This window comes from Mizuhopecten yessoensis, unplaced genomic scaffold (genome assembly GCF_002113885.1).
Source record: "Mizuhopecten yessoensis strain PY_sf001 unplaced genomic scaffold, ASM211388v2 scaffold10537, whole genome shotgun sequence".
Lineage (NCBI taxonomy): Eukaryota > Metazoa > Mollusca > Bivalvia > Pectinida > Pectinidae > Mizuhopecten > Mizuhopecten yessoensis.
Genome location: NW_018408596.1, coordinates 240,192 through 261,997, shown reverse-complemented (window position 1 = coordinate 261,997; position 21,806 = coordinate 240,192). Strand labels below are relative to the sequence as shown.

Below are 21,806 nucleotides of genomic sequence, written 5' to 3'. Positions count from 1 at the left end.
CTACCGAACGCAGCCTTATATTAGATTACTACAGAACGCAGCCTTCTATTAGATAACTACAGAACGCAGCCTCTGGCATAAAAAAAATCTTCTAGGTATAGTGTTTGCCCAATATGTAATGCAGTGGTCTCCCTTTGACTACAGTATACGAGTTCTACACAACAAGTTCTACCTCTTTCTTAGAGTTTCCTTTAATATCTTTTTATTAAACGAAATTTAGCAGATTTTGTAAAAAAAAGTCTGAATTGGAACGAATCGGTAAATGTTCTCATCATATCTTCAAGTAAAGTTTGTAAAATAAATTACAAATTACAAATTTCCACATACTGTAATATGTAATACGGAAATGGGCCCGTTTTACGGCCAAATACAACGTGTTTGTTATTATGCATTTGTTTTATTATAGGGGAACAACGTTTCGTCCGCCAAAGACATGAACAACAGCTTTGTACGATGATTAAACTATAAACTAATATTGTTATATATGTATAAACTAATATTGTTATATATGAATGTATAAATTATATTGTTATATATGTATAAATTCTATTGTTATGTATGTATAAATTATATTGTTATATATGTATAAATTATATTGTTATATATGTATAAATTATATTGTTATATATGTATAAATTATATTGTTATATATGTATAAACTAATATTGTTATATATGTATAAATTATATTGTTATATATGTATAAACTAATATTGTTATATATGTATAAACTAATATTGTTATATATGAATGTATAAATTATATTGTTATATATGTATAAATTCTATTGTTATATATGTATAAATTATATAAATCATCCAATGAAAATAATAATGTTTCAGTATTACTATGTCAGTCAATATACATGGGGTTTTTTCTGCTTGCTCTTGATTTCTCGGCACGTGCTACTCACGAGAGGTCTTCGTTATCACTCGCTATGATGTAAAAGACAGCTGCCGATGTAGAACCACGTTGTTTTTCCTTCTCGAAGCATCGGATTTCGATCCTCCATCACGTGACATAGCGTGCCTACCAAACAAATCAGGGGGCGATGTGGGAGGACGGCAAGTTACCAAAGTGCAATAGTATTATGTCATTCCGTCACTCGTTTTGTAGGTAAATATTTAACGGACGTGTGTATAGCTATTAGCTACTTACAGTATAACCAGTAACATGATAATTCAGGTAGTGTTAGCTTAATGATAATTCAACTCAAAACTTCAAAGTCACAGATCAACCTGCATGTACAGGGATCCATACTGTGGATCCATGCACAAGAAATATAAAACAGATATTTGCTTTAGAAAAGTAGGATAAACAACAGATGTCGTTTCAAAACTTAAATCGTTAAGCTAGCCAGGCTTACATTAACTGTGGCTTGAGATTGTCCGCATACTCTAGTAAGTGTAAGTAATTCTGACGTTTGGCCATCACTTACTGATGTAGCCTTTACATTACACTGATCATACTTAAGCAACAAAAACAATCAAAACATTTATCTCACTAAAACGTTCATTCCTGTATAGTAGTTTTGCTCATTGTTTTTATTTTAAACAAATAACTTGATATGGTTAGGCCTTGCTTGATATTGAATGATACAAAAGCAATGTCTTTTTCCTTATTGTACAGACGTTCGATTATAACTCACAATATAATGTAATGCATCTACAAATCTATAAATTATATATAGCCAGTGGACGACAAAAATAGCCGGATCTATTTTAGGGTATTCACAAACACTCACTGGAATGACGTGGAGATGCGGTCTGGTTTCTCCTCATCTCCTACACTCTGCACTCAAGAGTCATTACAGTTCTCAGGAGTACTCATGATAGTATATTCTGGCGTGTGTGTGATTATCAGGTCAACGATTACGGCCTGTTTTAAATTATACACATATATATGTAAAAGTGTTTGGTATGTAATACATGCTATAAATAGATTTGTTTAAATAGATTTATTCGTACGCGTTTAGTTCGTCCCTAATTGATGCACACCAGATGTGATATCCATCTGAAATGCGATTTTGTAAGTGGCCTGTATATCGTTTGAAGACCTTGGTCACATGACCGTTGTTTGTTGCTTTTAAATGAGTTAAAACATAAGGTAGATGAAGTCATATTGTCAAGCAACAGTTGTTTATCAATTTATGTGGACTAATCCTATTTTTGATCCTCATTTTCGAGTAAACGTTATTTTCCCGTAAATTAGCATGACGTCTCGATCCCCAATTAATATATTACTTATGATATTAAAATACAGATACGTATATACATACAGAAATATTATTACACAAAACAAAAATAAGTGTTCACAAAATGTACTATTTAAATAGTCTGCAGTAAAAAGTGAAATGTGCTTCTCATATTTATTTTAAATTTCTTTTTCTTTTTTTTCTTCCTATTTGGCATAGTTCCATATACATTTTATATACTGTGTATAATTAGAATATTTCCTTCTCAGATATTTCATTGGTAGGATTAAGTAGGTATTTCATGTGTAACCAATCAAACAACGCATTACCTAAGGCTATTCAAGTGCATTTTAGATTTACATGATAACAGTGATTTAACTGCTTTAACGTAGTGCATTGTTCCAGTACAGTTGTCATACTAATAAGATATGTGATTAATTATGATGCTTATTACTTTTGACCCATGGAACGAATTTATCAAAATATGTTAATGCATATGTGTATATACATGCGTACACGTCCATGGTGCAGGTAGGGACATTTGAAGGTCGTTTTTCTGAAATAGTTCAGCCTTAAGTCGATACGAGAAAGATTGGAACTTTTCCATGGGATATCGGTGCTAATTTTAAAGTGATAGACATGTACGCACGCACCTGTACTTCGGGATGGCCGTGTGACTCTCTATTTCTCTCGCTGTTGTATAGGGCGCAGTTTGCATAAGAACGGTTGGATCTTATTTATATGTATATATCTTTCTGAAATCGGATGTTGTGTTAAAATCGGGATTAGTTTGAAGTTTGTATCAAACCATTTGTCGTTTTTTCCACTTGGATATTGTAATTGTGTTCAGTGTTGTCTCCTATCTGGTCTGGAGAACGTTTGACACTACGGGTCCGTGGTGAACGCTGGGCCATTAGGAGGGTAAATACTTCAGGTTTGCGTCTGAGGGTAAATACTTCAGTGTTGTCGCCTACCTGGTCTGGAGAACGTTTAACACTACGGGTCCGTGGTGAACCCTGCTCCATTAGGAGGGTAAATACTTCAGTGATGTCTCCTACCTGGTCTGGAGAACGTTTAACACTACGGGTCCGTGGTGAACCATGGTCCATTAGGAGGGTAAATACTTCAGTGTTGTTTCCCACCTGGTCTGGAGAACGTTTGACCCTACGGGTCCGTGGTGAACCCTGCTCCATTAGGAGGGGAAATACTTCAGTGTTGTCTCCTACCGGATCTGGAGAACGCTTGACACTAGGGGTCCGTGGTGAACCCTGGTCCATTTGGAGGGGAAATACTTCAGTGTTGTTTCCTACCTGGTCTGAAGAACGTTTGACACTACGGGTCCGGGGTGAACCCTGGTCCATTAGGAGGGGAAATACTTCAGTGTTGTTTCCTACCTGCTCTGGAGAACGTTTGATACTAAGGGTACGTGGTGAACCCTGGTCCCTTAGGAGGGTAAATACTTCAGTGATGTCTCCTACCTGGTCTGGAGAACGTTAGACACTACGGGTCCGTGGTGAACGCTGGGCCATTAGGAGGGTAAATACTTCAGTTTTGTCTCCTACCCGGTCTGGAGAACGGTTGACACTACGGGCCCGTGGTGAACCCTTGTCCATTAGGAGGGTAAATACTTCAGGTTTGCGTCTGAGGGTAAATACTTCAGTGTTGTCGCCTACCTGGTCTGGAGAACGTTTGGCACTACGGGTCCGTGGTGAACCCTAGTCCATTAGGAGGGTAGATACTTAAGTGTTGTCTCCTACCCGATCTGGAGAACGCTTGACTCAACGGGTCCGTGGTAAACCCTGGTCCATTAGGAGGGTAAATCCTTCAGTGTTGTCGCCTACCTGGTCTGGAGAACGTTTAACACTACGGGTCCGTGGTGAACCCTGATCCATTAGGAGGGTAGATACTTCAGTCTTGTCTCCTACCTGGTCTGGAGAGCGTTTGACACTACGGGTCCGTGGTGAATCCTGCTCCATTAGGAGGGGAAATACTTCAGTGTTGTCTCCTACCTGGTCTGAGAACGTTTGACACTACGGGTCCGTGGTGACCCCTGGTCCATTAGGAGGGTAGATCCTTCAGTGTTGTCTCCTACCTGGTCTGGAGAGCGTTTGACACTACGGGTCCGTGGTGACCCCTGGTCCATTAGGAGGGTAGATCCTTCAGTGTTGTCTCCTACCTGGTCTGGAGAACGTTAGACACTACGGGTCCGTGGTGAACCATGGTCCATTAGGAGGGTAAATACTTCAGTGATGTCTCCTACCTGGTCTGGAGAACGCTTGACACTACGGGTCCGTGGTAAACCCTGGTCCATTAGGAGGGTAAATTCTTCAGTGTTGTCTCCTACCTGGTCTGAGAACGTTTGACACTACGGGTCCGGGGTGAACCCTGGTCCATTAGGAGGGGAAATACTTCAGTGTTGTCTCCTACCCGATCTGGAGAACGCTTGACACTACGGGTCCGTGGTAAACCCTGGTCCATTAGGAGGGTAAATCCTTCAGTGTTGTCGCCTACCTGGTCTGGAGAACGTTTAACACTACGGGTCCGTGGTGAACCCTAGTCCATTAGGAGGGTAGATACTTCAGTCTTGTCTCCTACCTGGTCTGGAGAGCGTTTGACACTACGGGTCCGTGGTGAACCATGGTCCATTAGGAGGGTAAATACTTCAGTTTTGTCTCCTACCTGGTCTGGAGAACGTTTGACACTACGGGTCCGTGGTGAACCCTGCTCCATTAGGAGGGTAAATACTTCAGGTTTGCGTCTCTGATATATAAGTGTAAATGTCTGTGTTTATATATCTAACGGCAGAAATCATCAGTAACTCTCCGGTGGTTAAACTGCATTAGTTCTGATAAAACTACCATCGTTCAGATCACTACTTGGCTCTGGGATTATAGCGAATTTAAACATATCGAAATTCACATGGGTATTTGGAAATTGTTCCTGTTTTGTCAAATTGTAAGTGCAGAAATTAATTCATTTGTAAGAAAGAAGCAACACAAATTTCGTGATTAATTTATTAATACTTACCTTGTGAAGATGTAAATAAACATACACTAGATGCATACAGCTTATGGTAGTACACACTTGGTGTCTGCATGTTTCATACAGAATTTGTAAATAATCTAATAACATTAATTAGATATCTTTGTAAACGTATAAACTTACTTCTGAAATATTGTCTATTTTCATCTAAATGTTTAAATTGTAACTAGGCTACTAGACCGGAACTGGTATAGTTAATCATCGTTGTAGGTATTGATACATTGCGAGTACTATCTTTTCTATAAAGGTATATTTCTCAGTATCGGCAGACATACACGTCGGTTAGGAAGTAATTGCATATAATGCTACGTCACAGCCCATCAGTGCTACTAGATGTGGTTATAGTGGGTGACGTTTGATGAGAGTATGATGTACACCTATCTTCTACCATCACGCCAGTTAGGTTTCGTGGCCCATTCGTTCTTTCTCTGGCATCTGCTTACTACCGAAAACTATGTGTGTACGAATGATAGAGGTGAGATACTTAGAACGAAGGCCAACGGAAGTGATGATAGGTGTAAATTGAATCCTCAAAGGACAAGCGAACACGTGGAGGGAAGTAAGCCTTTGTCGTCAGCGTATTCTCTAAGATTCCGTCCACTTATCTGGTGATTCAATGGAAATAAGCTCCCGCTGTAGCCCGGTCTACATTCCTCTGTGCTGCTGAAAGGGATCAGTTTTGTGATGTTTTAATAGAAACACTATGCTATCTATGTTTCAGTGAAGAACAAATCAGTCGTCTCGATGTTAGGACCTGGTGGCAGGGTTAATGCATACAGACTTGCGTTTCTGGTTCCTGTTTCAACACAAACTCGCGTGTGATCTCTAGCAATAAGGACCTGACAGATAACGAGTCACGACGATGATTATAATGTGGCGCTTTTGGATGAAGTAAGTGCGACAGTTATGGGTTGGATCTAAGTTCGAATTCGTTTGTTCAACTTCAAAAGGATAAGAGATTCTACAACACTAATGTTTCCAGGTACCACTCATAATAAGGGAGTACAAATTCCCTTTATACTAAACGCGCAAAGTGTTTGTTTACATCACAGCATCAGACAACGATCATAGCGGAACATAGGAAAAGGAAAACAACCAAAACACTAATTTTCTTATCAACACCTTAAAGTGAAATAACAGCATTTCCAATAATATATTCAATAGTTATAATTGTTTTGTGTATCAATATATTAATATAAAAAGGAAAATTTAAGGTTTTTTATCAATATATTGACATGACCTAGACCATCGTCACCCGGTTTTAGTATGTTGAAATCTGACTTTGGCCTAGTTGTAAATATGACTGCCGTTGCCTATAGTTTTATGACCCTGAATGCGGCAAAAAAAGAAAGAGAAAATTATGAGAGACGCCGAGCTGAAACGGATTACTACGACCAGCTCTTTAATCTGTCACGTGACTATAAACCGGATGTGAGTTCGGAGCCATCTTTGTCGTTACCACGGCAAGGATCCAAACGACGATCAAAGAAAAAACAATCTTCTAGGAATAAGGTAAGTTATACTATATGATAAGATGGTAGCGAGGCGTACAGAGCCAAATAACAAATGATGTTGGCAAGTAACAACTTTTACTACATTCCCCCTGTTGTATAATCACTTGGACGAATAAAAAGGTATTCCTATGGAAAATTAATTAAACAGCCAAAATTAAATATAAAGATGGTTGGGTATAACAACGGATTAAGAAAGATTGTATACCAGCTCTATGACGAGAACGAGGAAGCATATAGAAATATATCAGCGTTGCCAAGAACGCTGCAATCGGACCACAGAGGCGGTTGTAGATGTTATCGAAAGAAACACAACCTTATCACGTGAATGTTTTTCATACTGTGTTTCAAAATATAAGTACAGGCTTTAAGTTTTGAATATCAGCATTATAACTCACGGTTATTTTGGTTTGATACCATTAAATGATATTTACCATCCCACACTGAGAAATCAATAAATTGATTATCACTTTTATGCTTATGCCAGTATGTAAACAAATGTAAATGTCCCCTGGTGGTGCTGTCAGTGGTATAGCACTTAACGGAACAGCATGCTGTCTATTCCGTACGTATTTGGTGGTACCGTTATCGGTAGTTCTATCAAAGACAGGACACAACGTCACGGGTGTACAAAGTCTGACAGCTTAACGATCTATAAACGATTCATTTTCAAAACAATATTTGATGCAAATCTGAAAATGTACAAAAATCTATACATGTATGTTTTTATTTACAATACTCATTTGTGTAATTTTAGTTTGGAATTTGCAAACTGGGAACATATTCAAGATGCCAGTTTTGCGTTATAATTTGTCATAGATAGTGTTGAGCTTTAGTCGTATGTTGTATAGTCAAAGTAGGATTTTCTTAGTGCGTCATTGACATGCCGATTAAATACAAGCATTATCTAGGTTACTTTTTTAATTCAGCAAAGAGCGTTGATACCATTATATATAAAAGGAGATAATGCTATGAAATGTGCAATGGGATTGCTTAGAAAAATGTAGGTAACTTATCTGGCGTGACATAGTTTACAAAGGGAGCTTTAAACTGTTCATTATTTATGAAAGTTAAGAATAATGTTTATTTGAAGTATTGTTTGTTGAATTTACGCTTTTAACAAAAGGCCCTCACTCATTTAACTACATTTTTAAATATTTAAAGGTTATACATTTTCATCGCTAAACAATTGTATGCAAGAATGAATACTTTGAAATGTTACTTTGTCTGCTCGTCGAAAAGAGGGATCTTGAAGGAGGAGACAGGCCGTCTCTATGTTAAACATCAGTGTGCAATGTGGCTTAACTCACCAATCGTACATGTCCTTAAGTACCCAGCACACGTACAACGGATTAACAGCTTAATGTTAAATAAATGAAACATCATTTGTTACTGTCATACTACTTTTTATGTATTGGGATGTATTGTATAAACCTTATTATTATTGTAAAATGAGTTACCTTCATGTATTTAATAAACATTATTGTTAATTTTATGTCAGGAACAAATAAGAATAATATATAAGTAAGTGTTAAGCTGACCAGTAATTGAGCAGTATACCCATGTACATTCCGAGGCGATGTCGCCTGATGTTTGTCCTCGTCCACACCTGCCGTTTTCAATAAATCCACAAGAGCTTGTCACTTTGTGCCATCAGCAGACTATGTCATACATTGTACATCAGCAGACTATGTAATACATTGTACATCAGCAGACTATGTAATACATTGTACATAAGCAGACTATGTAATACATTGTACATCAGCAGACTATGTAATACATTGTACATCAGCAGACTATGTAATACATTGTACATCAGCATTTCCTCAGCAGTTCGTCATGTTCACATCTGTCTCTTCTAAAGATAATGTCCTATCAATTTTGATCTCCCCACAATGTCGTTATACCTGTGCTTCTACAGGTTTCAGGCAGACTGTAATATCAACGTGTACTAGTGTCCCAATCTGTCTCACTCTATTTTCAGTTTATCACAGAGTACCGAGTTACACGGGATATTTTTTCAACTTGTCCAAACAAGCTAAAAAGGGCAATTATGGCATCTGGAACCAGTTGTATAAAACATCATAAAGTTGATGAAAATATCAAGCAATGTATTGTCTATGGGAAATCCTAGACTTGAGGAAATCTCAAGCAATGTATTTTCCATGGAAAATCCTAGACTTGAGGAAATCTCAAGAGCTGATATATTTTTATACAAGTGGGGCCTCTTTTTCCCATGTTTAGGCATCGACATTTAAACCATATCTGTTCATGTATGTCAATATGCCATGTACCATTCTATTGTCAATACAATTTGTTAAAATTGATAAAACAGAGGTATCCAATTACAAGTTCTTCATTTTCTAACGTTGCTGATTCGTAATCCCCATATCTTTAAGTATAGTATTTTCTTTACTTTGTTTTCTTCGTTTGACCAGAGGTAATCCTAAAGGTAATGTACGAGTGTCAATCTTCTTTGATTATTCAGTTTGGGCCATGACACATTTTACTTATTGTACAACTATTATCACCATACACAGTTTCGTGAGCGCTAAACCTTATATCGACTTAAAACGATTATAGGCTGTGGAATGCTTCCCTTTTGGCCAAAGTATCATATTGTATTGGTACATTTCGAAGTCCTATCCTACGTAAAACTGATAGCAGTCATTGATGTTATGTTTTTGTGACATAAGGGAAGTGGATACACTAAGGAATGTTTTACTTATGTTTTATCTCAAACAACCATTTATATATAAAACAGGTATTACATTACATAACCCAACTTACCTATTAAATGTGTTTCATCATGTGTTGTATATTTATAGTATTAATTTACAAAGGCCGTCCTGCATTTATATTTAATTATTCTAGATAGCTACACACCCATATCAATAAAAAATGTACTGATAAGGAACTCGAAACGTTTTTCAGATTCTTGTGCACATCCTCAGCGGTTTGGTACATTATAATTATCATTCGAACTAGCATGTCCGCCCATATTCATGTCTATTCACATCACATTAGCTATCGGTAATGCTATGATAGTGGCAAATAATTTGCCCTTTGAACAATTATACGCCCACGTAACAGAAATATATTTCCGGATTCCTCAATGCTCTGCTGCTCATTTACAAATTACATCTTATCAAATAGCGTTCGGTGGCAGTGTTAGCAGGTTTTAGAACATGCCATAGGATATGGTAGGCTTTGAGCAATAGTTTGGTATTAAGGTGAATAAATCTATGAAAGGAAATTGAAAATACTTGTAGTTTCATTTAAGTTGACTATTACATGATTCGATGTCTTCTGTTTGGTCTCTGTGTAACAAACATCAGCTTTATAATGTTAAGACTTCAGACTGTTAACTATATTTTCCCGTGACTATTAACTGATTCGATGTCATCTGTTTGGTCTCTGTGTAACAAACATCAGCTTTATAATGTTAAGACTTCAGACTGTTAAATATATTTACCCGTGACTATTAACTGAATTGTTAATCCCGGAACAAAGACTTCAGACTGTTAACTATATTTTCCCGTGACTATTAACTGATTCGATGTCATCTGTTTGGTCTCTGTGTAACAAACATCAGCTTTATAATGTTAAGACTTCAGACTGTTAACTATATTTACCCGTGACTATTAACTGAATTGTTAATCCCGGAACAACGCATTAGCTCCATGAAAGAGATGGTTAACCATATTTAGCAGGGAATGTCACATGACTGGTGATCATCAGCTTCCTATGTAGAAAGGTCAATACTGATAACCAGAAGTTTACGTTATATACTCTGTAGCAAAGTGACCTCTTGAGTGAAATAAGTCATACGGTCATATGCAATCAGGTCAGGAATCCATCAGTCCTCTTTATTGAACAGATTAATTAACTGAACGTCAGATATAATATCAAAGATTTGGTTGTACTAGCGATAATTCGTGCTAGGGAGTTTTCTAGGGAATTCCCAATCTCATAAATATATCTAAACACATTTCACAAACCAGTTGCCATAAACCGAACTCACATGGATGATAGGCATTGGACACTTGGATGCGTGCTCTACGTGTAAGGTATGTAGCAACATAACCTGATATTAGCATTCCTGTTGTAAATTAACATCAGGTGTTCTTAGTAACTTTCAAAGCTGAATGATGTTTAATCTTTTGGTAATATATTAAACATAAGAGCGCAAGGCGTAATCAAGAATGTAAGTTCGGTAAAAGGGTATACATTTGCGTGTGTAGCTTGATCGATTATCACGCGATGTTCTGTCTGTCTCCACTGGGTGGGATTGTGAAGAACAGCTGGTTTGGTAGCATCTGAAAGCCTCCGGTGTTCCTGATTCTGTGTCAAGAACCGCTAGATTATCAACCCTTGAGTAAACTATTTTTGGAAAAAAGTTCCACTTTTTTTTTTATTCAAAACCCGTTTTATCTTGTTATTATATAATTCCGTCACATTTTGATCTTCATTTCTTTGACTGCTTAGTTCATGCGTGGGATGCAATAACCTTTACTAGTTTCTTTTAAGCTAGACACAATATCAGCTAAATACATATCTTTGCATTTTTAGCAGTTATTAAAACAATTGATTAGAGAATACGACGTCATTGGCTAAAAGATCATTGGCTAAATAGAATGGAGTCAACATCATTAATTGTATAAAGGGTTTGTTTTAATACCCCATCTGTTAAAAGTGAACACATGAAGGGGCAAAACATTTCACAGCCATGGACCTTTTCATTGTTTTCTTACTTTTCTGTCTTTTTTTGTGTGTTTGTGAAGATTAGTACAATAATGGAGTGTTATTTTTGTACGTTGTGTACGATTCTGTAATTAGTACACAAGCACAATGGCCTTTCTCAAATATGTTCTTTAAATATTTGTTAAATATTTAGCAACTGAATACACTCATTGTGGAATTAACAATAGAGATGCCGATCTTAATTTAAATCCTTAGTTTGGGGTTGGACAAATTGTCAACATATTGCAGGTACAACGGTAATGGAAACAAACGTTAGTCTTTTTGTTTATTTACTATAAAGGATCAAACCATATTTATAACTCTAACATTTATATATTTTATATATTATGTTTTATATATTTATTTATATATTTCTCTAATAGATTAAGTTTGTGTTTGCTTAGGGTTAGGGTTACCCTAACCCTTTGATTCAAATTTCATGCACATTAAATCTCGCGAACTGACCTCCCTATGATAATAAAGCTAATTCGTGTTCACTCAACATTTATATTTAACGTTATTTATAGATCATTGCTCGTGATGCTAGATTAATGTAAACACTCTACTTTGTCGTAGATAGTCAGTGTGTAAACCTTTCCTGCACGCGTTGCACCATCGATGCACACAAGCACTTGAGAGAGAGCTGAATATGCATTACTTAAGTGTATTTGGGTAAGAATTTGTGTCCGTTTCTGATGCATACCACTTACTCTGCATTTATGTTAAGACGTTATGCATACATATGTTTCAGAATACTTCAGACGGGTATTCGCTTGACCTTAATTAGCATGTATGCGTCCTGATGATGCAGTAACATGTTCGTTTTATTTAGATTTCAGCACCAAAAAGCTATTTTTTGAAATAGATGCACCCTTGCTTCGTGTTTCTGGTAATTTCATTTCAATGATGCATATGGAACGTGTTTTTTTCTGTGTCCAAGAAATGTAGAGACCTGAAAGTAAATACAATATGTGTATGTGTGTAACCATCTAATTATATATACAATGCATGTTACACGTATTAAATTCAAGTTAGAAAACTTGAGTTTTGGTGCTTATATTTTTACATCAAAATGGGTACTTTATAGAATACGTGTAGCATATTACAAATCTGCTACGCTCGGCAGATACACTGTAAACAAATGGAGCAGCAAATTAACTTTAACTTCGAAACTTGTAACAACTCCTCCTTGCGATATGGTTATGTACAATTATAACTTAATTTGGGTTCTATTTGATTATCGCTATTCTCTGCTGTTGAACTTTTCACTAATAGCACCAGCATCATCAAATTCAAGTGATTTAGAATAGGACGATGCGATATAAACTTATACTCAGGTTTGGAGGAGTATGCCAACCTCTCTACACATACATTTAAGGGGTTCGATTCACAAATTTCTACGTTACAGAAGAACATTGTTCATTTCCGAAAATGACCATCAATATTTGTGATATAATGTACTTAAATCATACAATTTATGTTACTTATTTACACAATATTATATGTTACTAGACTTGACTGCCGTAACTGTATATTTACAAAATAGTATGTGTTACTAGACTTGACTGCTGTAACTGTATATTTACACAATAGTATATGTTACTAGACTTGACTGCCGTAGCTGTATATTTACACAATATTATACGTTACTAGACTTGACTGCCGTAACTGTATATTTACACAATAGTATATATTACTAGACTTGATTGCCGTAACTGTCTATTTACACAATATTATATGTTACTAGACTTGACTGCTGTAACTGCATATTTACACAATAGTATATGTTACTAGACTTGACTGCTGTAACTGTATACTTGCACAATACTATATGTTACTAGACTTGACTGCCGTAACTGTATATTAAACAATATTATACGTTACTAAACTTGAATGCCGTAACTGTATACTTACACAATATTATATATTACTAGACTTGACTGCCGTAACTGTATATTTACACAATAGTATATCTTACTAGACTTGACTGCCGACACTGTATATTAAACAATATTATATGTTACTAGACTTGACTGCTGTAATTGTATATTTACACAATATTATATGTTACTCAACTTGACTGCTGTAACTGTATATTCACACAATAGTATATGTTACTAGACTTGACGGCTGTAACTGTATATTTACACAATGTTATGTTACTAGACTTGACTGCCGAAACTGTATATTAAACAATATTATATGTTACTTGACTTGACTGCTGTAACTGTATATTCACACAATAGTATATGTTACTAGACTTGACGGCTGTAACTGTATATTTACACAATAGTATATGTTACTAGACTTGACGGCTGTAACTGTATATTTACACAATATTATGTGTTACTAGACTTGACTGCCGAAACTGTATATTAAACAATATTATATGTTACTAGACTTGACTGCTGTAACTGTATATTTACACAATATTATATGTTACTAGACTTGACTGCTGTAACTGTATATTTACACAATAATATATGTTACTAGACTTGACTGCTGTAATTGTATATTTACACAATATTATATGTTATTAGACTTGACTGCCGTAACTGTATATTTACAGAATAGTATATGTTACTAGACTTGACTGCTGTAACTGTATATTTACACTATATTATATGTTACTAGACTTGACTGCTGTAACTGTATATTTACACAATAGTATGTCTTACTTGACTTGACTGCTGTAACTGTATATTTAGACAATAGTATGTGTTACTTAACTTGACTGCTGTAACTGTATATTTAGACAATAGTATGTGTTACTTAACTTGACTGCTGTAACTGTATATTTACACTATATTATATGTTACTAGACTTGACTGCTGTAACTGTATATTTACACAATATTATACGTTACTCAACTTGACTTCTGTAACTGTATATTTACACAATATTATATGTTACTAGACTTGATTGCTGTAACTGTATATTTACACAATATTATATGTTACTAGACTTGACTGCTGTAACTGTATATTTACACAATAGTATGTGTTACTTAACTTGACTGCTGTAACTGTATATTTACACAATATTATATGTTACTCAACTTGACTGCCGTAACTGTATATTTACACAATAGTATATGTTACTCAACTTGACTGCTGTAACTGTATATTTACACAATAGTATATGTTACTATTGTGTAAATATACGGTTACAGCAGTCAAGTTGAGTAACATATAATATTGTGTAAATATCCAGTTACAGCAGTCAAGTTGAGTAACTGTATATTTACACAATCGTATATGTTACTAGACTTGATAGCCGTAACTGCCTATTTACACAATATTATATGGTACTAGACTTGACTGCTGTAACTGTAAATTTACACAATATTATATGGTACTAGACTTGACTGCTGTAACTGAATATTTACACAATACTATACGTTACTCAACTTGACTGCCGTAACATATACTATTGTGTAAATAGACAGTTACGGCTATCAAGTCTAGTAACATATAATAATACAGTTACGGCAGTCAAGTTTAGTAAATACAGTTACAGCAGTCAAATCTAGTAACATATACTATTTTGTAAATATACAGTTACAGCAGTCAAATCTAGTAACATATACTATTTTGTAAATATACAGTTACAGAAGTCAAGTCTAATGACATATAATATTGTGTAAACATACAGTTACAGCAGTCAAGACTAGTAACATATACTATTGTGTAAATATAAAGTTACAGCAGTCAAGTTGAGTAACTGTATATTTACACAATCGTATATGTTACTAGACTTGACGGCTGTAACTGAATATTTACACAATACTATATGTTACTCAACTTGACTGCCGTCACTGTATATTTACACAATACTATACGTTACTTAACTTGACTGCCGTAACTGAATATTTACACAATATTATATGCTATTATACTTGACTGCTGTAACTGTAAATTTACACAATATTATATGTTACTACTTGACTGCTGTAACTGTAAATTTACACAATATTATATGCTATTATACTTGACTGCTGTAACTGTAAATTTACACAATATTATATGTTACTCAACTTGACTGCTGTAACTGTATATTTACACAATATTATATGTTACTAGACTTGACTGCTGACCTTCACAAGTCAATAATTGAACAATATGAGGGAATGGATTCCGTGTCTAAATATTGATCAATATTTATATTGTGTTGGGTTTAAGCCAAGATAATGAATCCCTCTGTTGTCGTCTACAATCTCAGTTCTATCCAACAACTAATTATGTGCACTGTTTGGTGTGAGCCGGTGTAGCATTGTTCTTGCCAACTACATGAACCAAACAGCTCTAGTACAGGTACATCTCAGACGTACATTAACCTTACCTTGTCTTTTTCTCTACCGCCTACAACCGACGCAAGGTTTTAGTCAAAGACATATTGCCTCATTGGCTGATAATATCACAAACCTGGGCGTATCAAAAGCCTGTGGCAGCTTCGTTTATGTGTTTCCGTGTTGTTGATGGAATGCGTATCAACATTTCGAAATGTGCCACGCTTTATCGTGATATAATAAGAACATTACATTATAAATTCATGCTATTGGAAGGTTAAATTATCTTTGCATGAAAGAAGACATCTTGCTATTTACCTTTTAACATACTGCCTACCAAATAGTCAGTAATTTATGCCGTTTCACCGATGTGACATCGAATTACAAAAATTATAAAAATGTATAAACAAACTGATGTTTAGTGACAAAAGATTTTCCAGAAGGAAATTTAAGCTTTAAAAGCTAGTAATTTGCTACCGATAAGATATTTACCCTGGTGCGCTATTATGTGTCCTGGAATTTCGTATCTGATAAAACCTACACAGATATATGATACTGTTGCTTCGAACAATTATGATACATGAGTACAAATCTGTTCCGCCATCCTTCTGGAACTCTCTAAGAGTTTTAATACAACATTATGTCATAACTAATATAACAATTAAAAATATGCCTGTCGTGCAGAGGATAATATATGGACCGTAAACAAACAGAATAAAAGTAAGAAACTCAAACAATGTTTTTGAACAAAAACATACAAATTAAAAGAAAAACACAAAAAGCGAAGTCAAAAATGGAATAAAAAGAAAAGAGAGATAAAAGAAAGAGAAACCGCATCCTCCGATGAACTTGACTCTAGAACCACATATGTGTCGTGACTTCTCAATTCCAGGAATGCATGCGAGTCAACAACGATTGAAAACGTTGTCAATAATAATATAATCAGTATCGTACGATTTCCCCTAAACACTCGCAAGGTTAGGTTTTATTGATATCTCAATCATAAGATAATTTATCAATCTAGCATGTCAGAATTGATTGATTCATCTCTATTAAAGTATTGCAATTGCCAAAGAGCATTATATTATATCTGGGGCGTGATAAATATTCAAAGATAATGACATGTCATTCTTATAAGTAATCATCCATGAACATTCGGATGGTTTGAAACACGTTAGCTTTACGGTGAAGCTGTTGTGATAATGCTTTGTACTTTATCGAATGATTTCATCTTTTTATACATATTTCATTATTTAAAGATGATAATGTAGGCGCAAATAAAAAGAAATGCACCACAGCGTCAACACAAATAAGTAAAACTTTGAGTTTTTGATCAAATATAATAACAGGAATCTATAAGACCCCAATTGGGGGCAAAACAAGGTGATCTGATAGAGTAATCGTTTTTGTACCACATGTGGGATCTGCCAGGATGTCGAATATCACCCTATGTGGCATTCGTCAAAATTTCCCATGTTACCACATGTGACATTAGTCACGATGTTAATTTGTTACAGCATATGACATCCGTCACGATATCGTCTGCCAACACATGTTGTCTCCTGTTACAGATGTAGCAACCGTCACGATATCGTCTGCCAACACATGTGGTACTTGTTCCGTTGTTTCCTGTTACAGATGTAGCACCCGTCATGTTGTCTCCTGTTACAGAGGTAGCACCCGTCATGTTGTCTCCTGTCACAGACGTAGCACCCGTCATGTTGTCTCCTGTTACAGATGTAGCACCCGTCATGTTGTCTCCTGTTACAGATATAGCACCCGTCACGATATCTTCTGCCAACACATGTTGTCTCCTGTTACAGATGTAGCACCCGTCACTATATCTCGATATCTCCTGTTACAGATGTAACACCCGTCACGTTGTCTCCAGTTACAGATGTAGCACCCGTCACGATATCTCCTGTTACAGATGTGACACCCGTCATGTTGTCTCCAGTTACAGATGTAGCACCCGTCACGATATCTCCTGCCAACACATGTTGTCTCCTGTTACAGATGTAGCACCCGACATGTTGTCTCCTGTTACAGATGTAGCACCCGTCACGATATATCCTGTCAGCACATGTGGCACATGGTCCGTTGTCTCCTGTTACAGATGTAGCACCCGCCATGTTGTCTCCTGTTACAGATGTAGCACCCGTCACGATATCTCCTGTTACAGATGTAACACCCGTCATGTTGTCTCCAGTTACAGATGTAGCACCCGTCACGATATCTCCTGTCAACACATGAGGCACTTGGTCCGTTGTCTCCTGTTGCAGATGTAGCAACCGTCACGATATCGTCTATCAACACATGGTTCACTTGTTCCGTTGTCTCCTGTTACAGATGTAGCACCCGTCACGATATCGTCTGTCAACACATGGTTCACTTGTTCCATTGTCTCCTGTTACAGATGTAGCACCCGTCATGTTGTCTCCTATAACAGATGTAGCACCCTTCACAATATCTCCTGCCAACGCATGTTGCCTCCTGTTACAGATGAAGCACACGTCAAGATATCGTCTGCCAACACATGTTGTCTCCTAGATGTAGCACCCGTCCCGATATCGTCTGTCAACACATGGCTCACTTGTTCCATTGTCTCCTGTTACACATGTAGCGCCCGTCATTTTGTCTCCTGTTTTAGATGTAGCACCCGTAATATTGGCTCCTGTTACAGATGGAGCACCCGTCATGTTAGCACCCGTCATGTTTTCTCCTGTTATAAATGTAGCCCCCGTCACAATATCCCCTGCCAACACATGTGTCACTTGTTCCGCTGTCTTCTGTTACAGATGTAGTACCCGTCACTAGTATATTTACACAATATTATATGTTGCTAGACTTGATTGCTGTAACTGTATATTTACACAATAGTAACTTATACTATTGTGTAAATATACTATTGTGTAAATATACTAGTGACGGGTACTACATCTGTAAAAGGAGACAACACGACGGGTGTTACATCTCTGTAACAGGGGACAACATGACGGGCGCTAAATTTATAACAGGAGACAAAATGTGATGACAGGAGACATCATGTGATGACAGGAGATATTGTGAAGGGTGCTACATCTCTAACAGGAGACAACATTACGGGTGCTACATCTCTAACAAAAGACAACATGTTGTCTCCTGGTACACATGTAGCACCCGTCATATTGTCTCCTCTCCTGTTACAGATATAGCACCCGTCATGTACTCTCCTGATACAGATGTAGCACCCATCATGTTGTGTCTCCTGTTACAGGAGACAACATGACGGGTTCTACATTTATAACAGGAAACAACGGAACAAGTACCACATGTGTTGGCAGGGGATATTGTGACGGGGGGTACATCTGTAACAGGCGACAACATGTGATGACAGGAGACATCATGATGGTTGCTACATCTGTAACTGGAGACAACATGACGGTTGTTACATCTGTAACAAAAGACAACCTGATGGGTGTTACATCTGTAATATGAGACAACATGACGGGGCTTACATCTGTAACAGGAAACAACATGTGTTGGCCGGAGATATTGTGACGGGTGCTAAATTTAAAACAGGAGACAAAATGTGATGACAGGAGACATCATGATGGGGGCTACATCTGTAGCAGGAGACAACATGAAGGGTGCTACTTCTGTAACAGGAGACGACATGTGCTGGCCGGAGATATTGTGACGGGCCCCAAATCTGTAACAGGAGATATCGTGACGTGTGCTTCATCTGTAACAGGAGCCAACATGACGGGGGCTACTTCTGTAACAGGAGACGACATGTGCTGGCCGGAGATATTGTGACGGATGCTACATCTGTAAGAGGCGACAACATGTGTTGACAGGGGATATTGTGACGGGTGCGACATCTGGAACGGGAGAGAACATGACGGGTGGTACATCTGTAACAAAAGACAACCTGATGGGTGTTACATCTGTCACAGGAGACAACATGAGTTGACAGGAGATATAGTGACGGGTGCTACAGCTGTAACAGGAGACATCATGACGGGTGCTACCTAAACAGGAGACAACAGACGGGTGCTACATCGGGAACACGAGACAACGGACCAAGTGCCACTTGTGTTGACAGGAGATATAGTGACGGGTACTACATCTGTAACCTACATTTGTAACAGGAGACAAAATGACGGGCGCTACATCTGTAACAGAAGACAGCGGAACAAGTGACACATGTGTTGTCTCCTGTTACGGATGTAGCACCCGTCTTGTTGTATCCTGTTATAAATGTAGCACCCGTCACAGTATCTCATGCCAACACCTGTTGTCTCCTGTTTTATATGTAGCACCCGTATTGTTGTATCCTGTTACAGATGTACCCCCCGTCACAATATCCCCTGCCAACACATGTGGCACTTGTTCCGTTGTCTTCTGTTACAGATGAAGCACACGTCACGATATCTCCCGTTACAGATGAAACACCCGTCATGTTGTATCCTGTTACATATGTAGCACCCGTATTGTTGTATCCTGTTACAGATGTACCCCCCGTCACAATATCCCCTGCCAACACATGTGGTACTTGTTCCGTTGTTTCCTGTTTCAGATGTAACACCCTTCATGTTGTCTCCTGGTACAGATGTAACACCCGTCATGTTGTCCCCTGTTAAAAGAATGTAACACCCGTCATGTTGTATCCTGTTACATATGTAGCCAGATGTAGCAACCGGCACGATATCGTCTATCAACACATGGTTCCCTTGTTCCATTGTCTCCTGTTACATATGTAGCACCCGTCAGGTTGTCTCCTGTTACGGATGTAGCACCCGTCCCGATATCGTCTGTCAACACATGGTTCACTTGTTCCGTTGTCTTCTGTTACAGATGTGTAGCACCCGTCATTTATGTTGTCTCCTGTTCCAGATGTAGCACCCGGCATGTTGTCTCCTGTGACAGATGTAACACCCGTCATGTTGTCTCCTGTTATAAATGTAGCACCCGTCATGTTGTCTCCTGTTACAGATGTAACACCCATCATGTTGTCTTTTGTTACAGATGTACCACCCATCATGTTGTCTTTTGTTAGAGATGTAGCACCCGTCATGTTGTTCTCCTGTTATAAATGTAGCACCCGTCATGTTGTCTTCTGTTACAGATGTAGCACCCGTCTGTTGTCTCCTGTTACAGATGTAACGCCCGTCATGTTGTCTCCTGTTACAGATGTAGCACCCGTAATGTTGTCTCCTGTTACAGATGTAGCACTCATCATGTTGTCTCCTGTTACAGATGTAGCACGCGTCATGTTGTCTCCTGTTGTCTCATGTTACAGATGTAGCACCCGTAATGTTGTCTCCTGTTACAGATGGAGCACCCGTCATGTTGTCTCCTGTTACAGAAGTAGCACCCTTCATGTTGTCTCCTGTTACAGATGTAGCACCCGTCATGTTGTCTCCTGTTACAGATGTAGCACCTGTCATGTTGTCTCCTGCTACAGATGTAACACTCGTCATATTGTCTCCTGTTACAGATGTAGCACCCGTCATGATGTCTCCTGTTACAGATGTAGCACCCGTCATGTTGTCTCCTGTTACAGATGTAGCACCCGTCATGTTGTCTCCTGTTACAGATGTAGCACCCGTCACGATATATCCTGCCAACACATGTGTCGCTTGTTCCGTTGTCTTCTGTTACAGATGTAGCACCCGTCACGATATATCCTGCCAACTCATGTGTCACTTGTTCCGCTGTCTTCTGTTACAGATGTAGCACCCGTCATGTTGTCTCCTGTTACAAATGTAGCACTCGTCATGTTGTCTCCTATTACAGATGTAACACCCGTCGTGTTGTCTCCTGTTACAGATGTAGCACCCGTCATGTTGTCTCCTGTTACAGATGTAGCACCCGTCATATTGGCTCCTGTTACAGATGTAGCACCCATCATGATGTCTCCTGTTACAGATGTAGCACCCGTCATGTTGTCTCCTGTTACAGATGTAGCACCCGTCATGTTGTCTCCTGTTACAGATGTAGCACCGTCATGTTGTCTCCTGTTACAGATGTAGCACCCGTCATGT

The 21,806-nt window shown here is 37.6% G+C and overlaps 1 protein-coding gene across 3 annotated transcripts in view; it reads left to right on the top strand.

Annotated features, from left to right (window-relative positions):
* Nucleotides 1-1,100: 1,100 nt before the first annotated feature.
* Nucleotides 1,101-21,806, top strand: part of LOC110461026 (cys-loop ligand-gated ion channel-like) — a 178,996-nt gene continuing 158,290 nt past the window's right edge. The window contains exons 1-2 of one of the 3 annotated variants that reach the window (XM_021514291.1): nt 1,101-1,115; nt 5,957-6,747. In XM_021514291.1, the coding sequence (XP_021369966.1) occupies nt 6,502-6,747 (246 nt within the window). In that variant the 5' untranslated portion in view covers nt 1,101-1,115; nt 5,957-6,501. Of the gene's footprint in view, nt 1,116-5,506; nt 6,748-21,806 lie in introns of those variants that run through there. The other 2 variants (XM_021514292.1, XM_021514294.1) reach the window with 2 other exon arrangements.